Below are 12,190 nucleotides of genomic sequence, written 5' to 3' on the forward strand. Positions count from 1 at the left end.
ATATAACCAAGATGACCTACTAGAAAAAGAGGAACTCTATAGAGAGAAATACTCTAAGAACTACAACAACCACCATCGTATCCAGACATTGCCAGCTCTTCAAGCAGGTGATAAGGTATACATACGAGACCAAGAACGTTATGGAGAAGTAACACAGAGACTGACTCAACCGAGATCATACAAAGTCCTGACTGATGCAGGTTCCACAATAAGAAGAAACCGACACTCTCTCATACACACAGGTGAACACAGTAAATTGCCTAACACTGAACCCAAAGAAGGGACTCCCACCCTGCTCGGTTCTTCTGATAATTCCATCCATGTCAGTGATATTCCTAAAGGTGCATCTACTTCTGTTGTTTGTCCTAGCACTAAACCTAGTGTACCTAGCCCATCACAAATTGAAGTTAGAAGGTCCGGCAGAGTGCCTAAACCCAATGTACAACCAGAAATGGTTTACTACTAATAGTGTATATTAGGTATCACAAATAATAGTATCTAATTTTGTACTTAATTCTAAAGGTTTACTCTAGTTGATATGTCATCACTATGCTTTCTTTTGCAGCCCTTTGGGGAATTACTAACTGTTACTTACTGATAAGTTTATTTTGAGATTTTGTAAACTTGAAGGGGGATGTTGTATTATTGCTATTGCTTTGTACTATCATTACCATTGCTATTGCGCATGTCGACGTTCACGCCTATGTTGACTGATCTTACATAATAATAAACAGTGTGTACGAGCATCCCACGTGTATCATTCACCCGACAGTTATAACTTGACAGTTACATGAAATATCCAAACAAACTTGAATGATTGAAATGATTACATATTCACAAAGATACATGATGCTTTGTGATGCCACTGCACTTTTCAGGGTTTGATGAGTCCCTGCCAATCACAGGTATGTAGTTTTGTTGTTGCTGAAAGCTGTATATAAGTTCACACAGAATACCCCAGAATTAACTCGGTGGGTACGTGGTCACCTAGATTAATTTACACAGTCAGCATTTCGTAATAAAATGGATGGGAAATCTGTCAGACGTCATAATATATGGATATGGTTTTCAATTAAGTGGACATGGACCACTGACTTCATGATATAAAGCAAAATGTGGTGGCACTCTGAACTTGTGAAGTAGAATATGTGGCAATGACCTTTGCTATACAAGAACCATATTTCCTAAGACAATTGTATTAAGATATGACAAATTATGAAAGAGATATAGTAGTTTTGCATAAAGATAACATTGGTACTATAGCATTAGCAAAGAACCTGTTCATCATAAAAGTTTTGGATGAAAATATTGCCAATTCATTCATCAAGCCTCTTTCCAAGAAGAAATTAACAAAATTTGGTCTGATCTGAGGAAATGCAACTTAAGTTTGAGGGGGGGGGGGGTGTTGAGATATAAACTTAAGCTTAGAATAAAAAGTTAGGCTGACAATTGAGTTTGTATTTGGATGGGAACCAGTTTTGACTTTTTAGGTATTGGATATGTTCATTCATCTTATTGTGCTGTGTATCTCATTTCTTTTGTTCAATGCTAGTGCATCTGGCCACTTAGCAGTCACTATTGGAACTATTGTTGTTATTGTAACTTGGAGTGGAATACAGTAGGAGGAAGCTTATCGGTGTGTTTCCCTCTTTTTCCCCATATCTATTCACCATCATTACTGAAAACTCAACACAAGTAATTTTAATTCAACCAGATATGTTGGATTCCTCTACTCTGCCATAAAATAATTTGACTTACCTTGAAAAATTACCAAGTTAGGGGATTCAACATTATGAAAACCTTGAGTACATGTACTGTAGTTTTATTTCATGTCTGCCATATTCTTGCATTAGATGGCTCATATATTCTGTATTAGTTTATATCATATAAATTTTCACTTCTATATAACATGCTTATTACTATCAGCAGGATGCCTCCAACACAAATTTATTCAGGGTATATCTAGATTTTCCCTTTAAAAGAATTTCACATAGCATTCAAACCAGTTGCAATAATTAACTTCATATTGGTTCCTATGATTAGCACCAACATGAAAGTAGAATTCTACCCCACAGACAGAAACAGCTAATAAACAATACTTAACATCAGCCACCTCATCCAAATTCTACTGAAGGGTAACATGTATATAAAAATTCTTAGCAAATAATAAGGAAAATTTAGGTCAACATGTATGGTTGTCCCTTATAATATAAAAAGTATATTTATCCCACTTGGAGGGCAGTTAACAAATGGAGAGGTATTGACAAATACTTAGTCATGACTATAAGACTACGAGAAAACAAATTATGCTCTTCATTACAAAATTTGCACATGATAAAGAGTTGCACTCAACGAGATAAAAAGTTGTCCACTACCTTCAAACCAAAAGAAAAAAATAACACAAATTACAAAATCTGTAAGTTTCATTGATTCCATATCATTGTGTGCTCATGTGTAAACAAGTCTGGTCCACTTGACCAAATAACATATTCCCATTTTTCTCACAAACTAAAAACCTTAATCTATAAAGCTTATATCAATATGAATACCACAATAAAGAGCTACAGAAATAAAGTTCTCCAAAAAGTAAACAGGCTAACTATTTATTAATAAACACATACGCTTATTAACTCTATTGAACAAAACTCCAGTCTGTTCCATATCATAAAAGAAAACTATATAAGTATTACAAATCTTAATCCTTGGTAACAAAAAGTATATTTTCCTAGCTTAAAATCTTTTGTGTAAATAATCAACTACAAAAAAAAAAAAAAAAATCATCCTATATTAAAATGAAAAATAGAGAAAATATATCAACATTTATCAAGTGTAAGAGTTTTCTCCATTTTCTTAGAGGAAGAACCACCACATTATATGGAATTGTAAATAAAGGTCCTTTATGGAAAGATGAGTTGATGCATTCTGAATTTGATTTCAAGTCAAGCTTCACTGGTTGTAAAACATGTTCAATTATACTGGAAGGTTATGCATAGATCACTTTTAGGTCACTGCAATCAAACATTAGATAATTGAATTATGCCTTCACACTAAGTGCTTATCTACACAAAGACACTTTAGCAAAACTAGGAACTCCATAGCATGAGTTATAGCTGTCCTGCCCGTGTGTAGCTCTCAATTATCCGCTCAATCATTATCTGTGAAAAAAGAAGAATTTTTTTTTAGGTTAATGAAACAATTAAGAAACAGTAACCTCAATAAAATGAGGGCACAGGTTTGCAGACAAGTCTAATGGGTAAGGACTAGAAACACTCAATGTTGCCACTGCTATGGATGGAAGAGAAAGAGGGGACTTGATTGCAGTATTCAGATCAATGAAAGGGGTGAACAAAACTGAAAGATAAAAATCTATAACTTGGGATACAACATCACAAGGTCAAGCGAACAAGTTCAAAAAGACTATACGGATTGTATGTGAAACAAATTCCCCACAGATGCATAGGCTTCTATAATAGCCAAGATGATATGGCCTAAGCTGGAACCATACATGAATTTAAAACAAGGTTTTAATGTATTTACCTAGTTGTATTTTACGGGAAGGGGAACTATGCTTGTGGTGTTCCGTCTTCATATCTCATTTTATCTAAGCTATTTTTAAATTTATGTATTGTTTTTGCACACACCACTTTCTCATCTAACTTGTTCCAACTGTCTATTACTCTGTGAGGAAAGCTGTTCTTTTTCACATCTCTTCTATAGCTGTCTTTCTTGATTTTCTTTCCGTGTCCTCTTGTATTTCTATCATCCCATTTTATCAGATTCTCTCGATCAATAATTTCTATGCCTTTCATGATTCTGTAAATAGCTATCAAATCTCCTCTCTCTCTTCTTTGCTCTAGTGTCTGTAGTTCAAGTTTTGCTAGTCTCTCTTCATATGATAGTTTTGAGAGTGTTGGTGCCAATTTTGTAATTGCTCTTTGTATTCTTTCAATTTTTTTTATACATTTTTTTGTACTTGGTGACCATATCGTTGCTGCATATTCCAATCTTGGTCTTATCAGAGTGATTAGAATTTTCTTCACCATTGTATTTAGCTAGTTGTATTTTACGGGAAGGGGAGCTATGCTCGTGTTGTATTTTACCTAGTTGTATTTACCTAGTTGTATTTTGCGGGAAGGGGAGCTATGCTCGTGTTGTCCCGCCTTTGTATCTTGCAGTGTCTAGTTTGTTTTTAAACTCATGAATGTTTTTTGCGCATACTATTTCATTGTCCAGTTTGTTCCAAGTGTCCAAAACTCTATGAGGAAAACTGTTTTTCTTCAGTTCTCTTCTATAGCTATGTTTTTTTTATTTTCTTTCCATGTCCTCTTGTGTTTCTTTTGTCCCAGTTAAGTAAGTTCTCACTATCGAGTACCTCTGTGCCTTTCATGATTCTGTAGATGGTCAATAGGTCACCTCTCTCTCTTCTTTGCTCCAGTGTCGGTAACTCCAGTTTAGCCAATCTCTCTTTGTATGATAGGTTTGCAAGTGCAGGTGCCATTTTTGTAGCTGCTCTTTGGATTCTTTCTATTTTCTTTATATTCTTTTTGGTACTGGGGGACCACAATGTCGCTGCATACTCTAATCTAGGCCTTATCAATGTAACCAATATTTTTTTCATCATGTCTTCGTCCAAGTATGTAAACGCCACTTTTATTGATCTTAGCAAATTGTAAGTCTCCCCGACAATTTTGTTAATCTGTATATCATAGGACAAGTCGTTCGTGATAATTACTCCCAAATCTTTTTCGGATCCTACTTTCTTTACTTCTTTGGTTCCAATTGTATATTTTCCTGATATTCTGTTTTTGCTTTTTCCAAACTCCATTATGCTACACTTCTTAGTATTAAAGTCCACTTCCCATTTCTGACTCCAGTTCCATACCCTATTTAGGTCTTCTTGCAGTGCTTCACAGTCCTCATCAGTTTCTATTTTCCTTAGCAGTTTGGCGTCATCGGCAAAGAAGCTCATGTAGCAGTTCACGTCCTCATCCATGTCATTCATATAGATAGCAAACATTATTGGTGCCAGCACAGATCCTTGCGGTACTCCACTGATCACCTCTTTCCAGTCTGAATATTTTTCTCTGAGCACTACTCTCATCTTTCTACCAGTCAGAAAGTCCTCTATCCATTTTAGTAGGTTTCCCTGTATTCCTCCTATGTGTTCCAGTTTTTTTTAGTAGTTTTCTGTGTGGTACTTTGTCAAAGGCTTTTTGCAAGTCTAGGAATGCACAATCAGCCCATCCATTTCTTTCTTGCACTATGTCTATTAGTCTTGAGTAAAAGCATATTAAGTTTGTGGAGCATGATCTTCCTTGTCTGAATCCGAATTGTCTTGGGTTTAATATGTCATTGTCTTCCAGATGTTTTACCCATCTATTCTTGATTATTTTCTCACAAATTTTGGCAATGGTGCTTGTTAGTGATACTGGCCTATAGTTGGTGGGTTCTTCTTTGTTTCCTCCTTTGTGTATTGGTACAATGTTAGCGTTTTTCCAGTCCTCGGGTATCTTTCCTTCTTTGAGTGAGCTGTTTATTAAGATGTGTATTTTGTCTGTTAGTTCTTCTTTGCACTCCTTTAGAATCCAATTTGCAATACCGTCCGGGCCATGTGATTTTCTGACATCCAGCCTTGATAAATGTTCTGATATTTCCTTTAGTGATGCTGTAAACTCATTCATGAGGGGAGATTTCTTGTTTTTGTCTATGTCACAATTCGGTATTTTCTCTCTGGTGAAAACAGATTTAAAGTGATTGTTCATGACTTCGGCCATCTCTAAATCTTCTGTGTATTCTATGTTTCCTTGGCATAGTTTCACCAATTCCTGTTTGTTTTTAAGTTTACCATTCACATACCGATAGAATAGTTTGGGTTGCTCTTTGCATTTGTCTATAATATCCTTCTCATGGTTCCTTTTCTCCTCTCTTCTCACATTAACATACTCATTTCTATAGTTAACATAAATTTGCCATTTGCTTTGTTTTTTGTCTTTTCTCCACTTTTTCCAAGCTTTGTCCCTTCTGTCTTTTGCCTCACTGCATCTTTTGTTGAACCAACATTTAATGTACTCTCTCTCTCGCTTTTGTCTTGGTACATGCCTGTTTACCCCTTCATTGTAGTTTTCCATCAATATATTCCATTTCTCTTCCACTGCTGTTTCTTCCCTGTAAAATATTTCCCAGTTTGCATTCCGGAAGAATGTCTTTAGTTTTGTAAAGTCTGTTTTGTTGTACCTCAGTCTTCCTTTCCTATGCTTTTCGTTCCTCTCTATGTCTATTTCTTCCTTTAGTATAGTTTCGATGAGTACATGGTCACTCTTTCCAATTGGTGTCTCATACTGGACTTTATGCACTATTTCAGGCTCTGTTGTAAATATTAGATCTAGTTTCGATGGCTCTTCATTATTTCTGTACCTTGTGTTTTCATGGACCCATTGGGTCATTGTGTACTCCATGGTCATATCTAGCAGTACATTGCCCCACGAGTCATCTCCTCCTTGCACTGTCATGCTGTCCCAACAAATTTCTTTGCAATTGAAGTCCCCCATAACTACCAGATTACCCTTACCCATTAGTATCTCATTGAGTGATTTTCTTGTGTCATCTAGCATTTTTTTATGTTCAATTTCTTTCCAAGCGCTTGTTTTTGGAGGCACATAAGTCACCACAAACTTTCTACTTTTCATATTCTTGCCTTCGACTTTTATCGTGTTGGAGATGAGGTGCCTGAGAAGTATGATAGGAGTTACTAGACTGGATAGAGTGAAAAATGAGGAGGTGAGGAGGAAAGGGGTGGAAATGGAGTTGGGAGTGTAACGTAATATTAGATATTACGTCATATATGTAATTATTATGTCATATAATTGTGTGTTCTTTGTATTATGTATAAAAATGTTCATTTCTTGTCTATGTATGTATTGTAACAATGTAAGTAGTAACGCCTGTCCACTGTATGTAATCTTGCCTACGTGCGGAAATTATGTGCGCACTCTTGATGTAAGTAGAACAAACAGACAAGCGAAGTAATCCGAAAAAGTTCAGCCCTTGCTGTTTGTCCCTATGGTAATTCAGAGCGAACAGATTTGGCAGTTACTAAATAAGTAGATTGTTCAAGCGAGCCGAGGGTCGTAAAACTATCCAAGCTGGCGTGTGACAAATTACTCTCCCCCCTCCTCTGCACTCACCCGCACCCTTCACTGGAAGTATCCCACTTCCGGTCTGTGGGTATATAAGCTGTGAAAACCACTCACACCTTGTCATTTCTCGCAATTTGCTCTCTTGATAAGACTTCTCGTAGGTTGGACTCGCGAGACGATTCGTGTGAAGTGATCACCCCTTTTTGCCTCCATTACTTGTCTTATATACATTTGCATTGCATTATACTTGTAATTGTACTTATTTCTTATTTTGATACATATGTTCCTGACCTCTTTGTACTTAGTACCATATTGTATACGTATCTTGTGCTTCGTATTTGAACGATACTTTCCATATTCTTGTATTCGTGTAACGGTTCCATTGACCCAACTGCCCATTCTCTTGTGTTTATTATTGCCTGTAAATAATTTCATGTTATTAATAATTTCATAGAGGGTTTAGGAAGAAATGTCAATGTAATAGTACTGGGAGACCTTAATGCTAGGGTGGGAAATGGTCCAATCGATGGAGTGGTTGGGAAGTGTGGAGTTCCAGGAAAGAATCGTAGTGGAGAGTTGATGGTGGAAATGTGTCTAGAAAGAGAGTTGATGATAGCAAATACAGTGTTTTGGAAGAAAGTCAAGCATAGGTACACATGGGAGAGGGTGGTGGAGGGAAGGGTGGTAGATAGAGCGCTAATGGATTATGTAGTGGTAAATAGGATTATGATAGGAAGAGTTAAGGATGTACATGTGCTAAGGGGAGAGGGTGGGGGAATATCAGATCATTTTTTGGTGGAAGGTAAGCTGAGAGTGGAGGATAGATGGAGAAAGAGGAAAGGGACAAAAGGTAGGGAGGTTCTTAGAGTGAACTCCTTGAATGAAAAGGAAAAGGAGAAGGAGTACGAAAAGAAGCTGAAGGAGGAGTGGGAGGGAGTAAAGGATGGAGCAGAGATGGGTGTGGAGGAGGAATGGGGATGGTTCAAGGAGGGAGTCTTAAAGTGTGCAAGGATGGTGTGTGGAACAAGAAGGACAGGGGGAAATAGAAGAAAGGGTAGTGAATGGTGGGATGAGGAAACAAAGAAGGTTGTAGAAGAAAAGAAGCAAGCATTCACAGATTGGTTACAAAAGAGGACGGGGGAGTCATATGAGACGTACAAAGAAAAGAAAAGAGAAGTAAAGCAAAAGGTAAAGGAGGCAAAGAGGAGAGCAGATGTGAAATGGGGTAGGAGTATGACAGAAAATTTTGAAAGTAATAAAAAGATGTTTTGGAAAGAAATTAAGAGAGGAAGAGGAGGCGAATCAAGTAGGGAAGAAAAGGTAAAAGGTACAGATGAAGAGATGATAATGGAAGAGATGGCAGTAAGGGGAAGATGGGCAGAATATTTTAGGGAGTTGCTAAATGTGAAGGAGGATAGGGAAGGAAAGATAGCTGCAGTGGGAAATGCGAAGAAAATGAGAGTGATGAATGAGGAGAATGGAGGAGAAATAAGGAAGGATGAGGTGAAGGCAGTTGTAAAGATGATGAAAGCAGGTAAGGCACCTGGTCTGGATGGATGCCATGCAGAATGTCTGAAAAAGGGAGGTTCAGTGATGGTGGACTGGTTGGTGAGGTTATTTAATGTTTTGGCGAGATAAACACCATATGAGGACGGAGCCTTTATTTGTACGACGTTTTGCTTATTACAGCTTTTTTACAGCTGGAGAGAGGGTAGAGTACTGGAGGACTGGAGAAGTGCCTGTATAGTTCCTCTTTACAAGAGAAAAGGGGACAAGTGTGAATGTAGTAGTTTCAGAGGGAGCCTGTTAAGTGTAGTAGGGAAGGCTTATGGGAGGATCTTATTTGAGAGGATTAGGAGAGGAACAGAAGGAGTAATTGGTGAGGAACAGTGTGGATTTAGGACAGGTAGAGGTTGTGTAGATCAGATCTTTGTGGTAAGACAGATATGTGAGAAAGCGATAGGAAAGGGGAAGGATGCTTTTTGGGCTTTTATGGATCTGGAAAAGGCTTATGATAGGGTGGACAGAGAGGCGCTGTGGGAGGTTGTGCAGATTTATGGGATACAAGGAAAGCTTTTGGGAGCTGTCAAGAGTTTTTATGAGAGTAGTAGAGCTTGTGTCAGGATTAGAAATGGAGAGAGTGAGTGGTTTGAAGTAAAGGTGGGACTTCGTCAAGGATGCGTTATGTCGCCCTGGCTGTTCAACTTATACATGGATGGGGTGGTGCGAGAGGTGAATGCTAGGGTGGTGGGTCAGGGGTTGGAGATGGTTAAAGAAAATGGAGAAAAGTGGGAGGTGAGCCAGCTGTTGTTTGCGGACGACACTGCGCTTGTGGCAGGGTCAGAAGAGGGATTGAGGAAGCTGGTGGCAGAGTTTGGGAGAGTATGTGATAGAAGAAAGCTAAAGATAAATGTGGGTAAAAGTAAGGTGATGAGATGTACAAGGGGTGAAAGTGGCAGTAGACTGGAAGTGAACATTAAGGGAGAGCGACTGGAGGAAGTGGATAGTTTTAGATACTTGGGTGCAAGTGTAGCAGGAAAAGGTGGAGTGAAGGTGGAGGTAGAATGTAGATTGAGAGAAGCGAGTAAATGCCTTGGTGGATTAAAGAGTGTAATGAGGAATAGACATTTGGGAATGGATGCGAAGAGGAGACTGTATGAAGGAGTGATTGTGCCAACAGCACTGTATGGGGCAGAAACGTGGAACATAAGAGAAGAAGAGAGAAGGAGTTTGAATGTGTTTGAGATGAGGTGTCTGAGAAGTATGGTGGGGGTTACTAGGCTGGATAGAATGAGAAATGAGGAAGTGAGGAGGAGAACAGGGGTGAAAAAGGATTTGGGAGATAGGGTTGATGAAAGAATATTAGGATGGTTTGGAAACATGGAAAGAATGAGTGAAGAAAGACTAGTAAAAGAGGTATGAAAGGCAGATGTGGAGGGTGTGAACATGAGGGGACGTCCTAGGATGAGGTGGATGGATGGGGTGAAGGGGGCTTTGGGGAAGAGGGGAATGTCTGTTGAGGAAGGAAGGGAGAGGACGGAAGACAGAGGTGAGTGGAGAATGGTTGTATATGGATGATGTTGTGATTGCATGAGGAGGAATGGGCGGGGGGGTGGGGTAGTATGTGTGAGTAAATTTTGACGCAGCCCGAAGGGATTTCTCCCCGTCCTCTCCTTATATGCAAGGGGGGACGGAGAGGGGGGGGTCGCCGATTAAATGAAGCGGCCTTGCTGTGGATGTGCTGTGTCTTGCGACACTGCTTCTGACCCAGGGCGGTGGGCAGGGTGCAGGGATGACCCGTCATCCAGGAGGTGCTCAGATGAGAGGGAGGGTGGGAGGGGTGTGGAGTGTATTTAGGGATGAAATGGGTGGGAGTGTTTTTATGCCTTTCCCTTTTTGGCTACCTCCCTTGGAAGGGGGAAAAAGCCTTGGTATATGATGATGATGATGATTAATAATTTCGTTTACTAGTTTTACCACTAGATTAATATTCCTTTTCTGGAATCTTCTTTGTTACTTTACTTCTAGTCTTACGAATTATCTAGGCCCTGACCAGATAATTCAGTCCTACCATGGCTTCTAGAAGTGAGCTGGTTCTTAAACACTTATCCGTTATACGTAACGTCTCTTCACATAACCAGCCCGTCCATAACAGGAGATAGGGTTTATGAATGAGTATTAGGATAGTTTGGACACATGGAAAGAGTGAGTGAAGAAAGATTAGTAAAAGATGTATAGAAGGCAGAGGTGGAATGAGTGAACATGAGGGGGTGACCAAGGATGAGATAGATGGATGGGGTAATAGGGGCATTGGGAAAGAGGGGAATGTCTGTTGAGGAAGGACGGGAAAGGACAGAAGATAGGGGTGAATGGAGAATGGTTGTGTATGGATGACGCTGTCATGCATAAGGAGGAATGGGTGGGGGATTGGGAGTGAGGGAGTGTGTAAAAATTATTTGATGCAGCCCGAAGGGACTTCTCCCCATCTTCTTTTCTGCATGAGGGGACAAAGAGAGGGGGGTCGCCGATTTAATGAAGCGGCCTTGCTGTGGATGTGCTTTGTCTTGCAACACTGCTTCTGACCAGGCCAGTGGGCGAGATGCAGGGATGACCTGTCACCCAGGAGGAGCCAAGATATGAGGGAGGGAGGGGGGTGGATGGGAGTGGAGTATGTGGGGAAGGAGCCTTTGGTGTATGTATGCATGGCAACTGGAGAAATGTTGAGGACTCCATAAGCAAATCTCTTCCTGTATACTACATAGCCATACTCATTGCCCCAGATCTTTCTTGTACATATGGACAAAAACACATGAAAACGTTTGCCAACTTAGTGGTTGGGGGGGTTGGGGGGTTGGGGAGAACACAATTCAGTCATGCTCATCTTCCTCTTGCTGGCAAAACAGCTCTGCTACTTCAGGAAGTCTTTTTCATTGGCAAAGGACAGGCTATGACTCATATGTTATAACATACAGTATATGGTATATGGACTAAAAGAAAAACATGGTCTGGCAAGGTACATGAGAGCAAAAGAAGACAAAGAGCCAGCAATAGAAATCCTAAAAGAAATTCAGGATGATGGAGACCAAGATGCAAGGAAAGATGTAGACAATGCATATAGGGTTGGTCACTATTCTAAGGATAGAAATTGACCCATAAAGATAAAATTAAGATCACAAATGGTAGTAGATAACATATTTGAAAAAGTAGGTAACTTGGCAAGGAGTGAAAAGTTCAATAAGATATGGATAAAAAGAGAAATGAGTATTGAGGAATTAGATAAAGAAAAGACACTAAGAGATAAAGCAAAGGAAAAAATGTGAAGAGAATGGAGACCAAAAGCAAGGAATTCTATTAGAGAGTAATCGACATGAGACTGAGGAAATGGTACATCAGAATGGGTGAACCAAAGACAGAAAACAAAAATGGAGAAAGAAGAAAATTTACAGTGGCCTATACCAACATCAACGGATCAATTTCAGGACTGAATGAACTTAATGACATAATGGGAATTGTGGAGACTAAAGGGTGAAATACCATCCATCGATGTTGGACAT

General features: G+C 39.3%; 1 protein-coding gene across 11 annotated transcripts in view; it reads right to left on the reverse strand.

The window, feature by feature from the left end:
- Positions 1-1,806: 1,806 nt before the first annotated feature.
- Positions 1,807-12,190, reverse strand: part of Vps13 (vacuolar protein sorting 13C) — a 1,483,510-nt gene continuing 1,473,126 nt past the window's right edge. For all 11 annotated transcript variants that reach the window (XM_076210284.1, XM_076210280.1, XM_076210283.1 and 8 more), the window contains one exon: positions 1,807-3,155. In XM_076210284.1, the coding sequence (XP_076066399.1) occupies positions 3,105-3,155 (51 nt within the window). In that variant the 3' untranslated portion in view covers positions 1,807-3,104. The remainder of the gene's footprint in view (positions 3,156-12,190) is intronic.

The sequence above is a fragment of the Oratosquilla oratoria genome, chromosome 27 (genome assembly GCF_046742065.1).
Source record: "Oratosquilla oratoria isolate Oo_2021 chromosome 27, ASM4674206v1, whole genome shotgun sequence".
In the NCBI taxonomy this organism is placed as follows: domain Eukaryota; kingdom Metazoa; phylum Arthropoda; class Malacostraca; order Stomatopoda; family Squillidae; genus Oratosquilla; species Oratosquilla oratoria.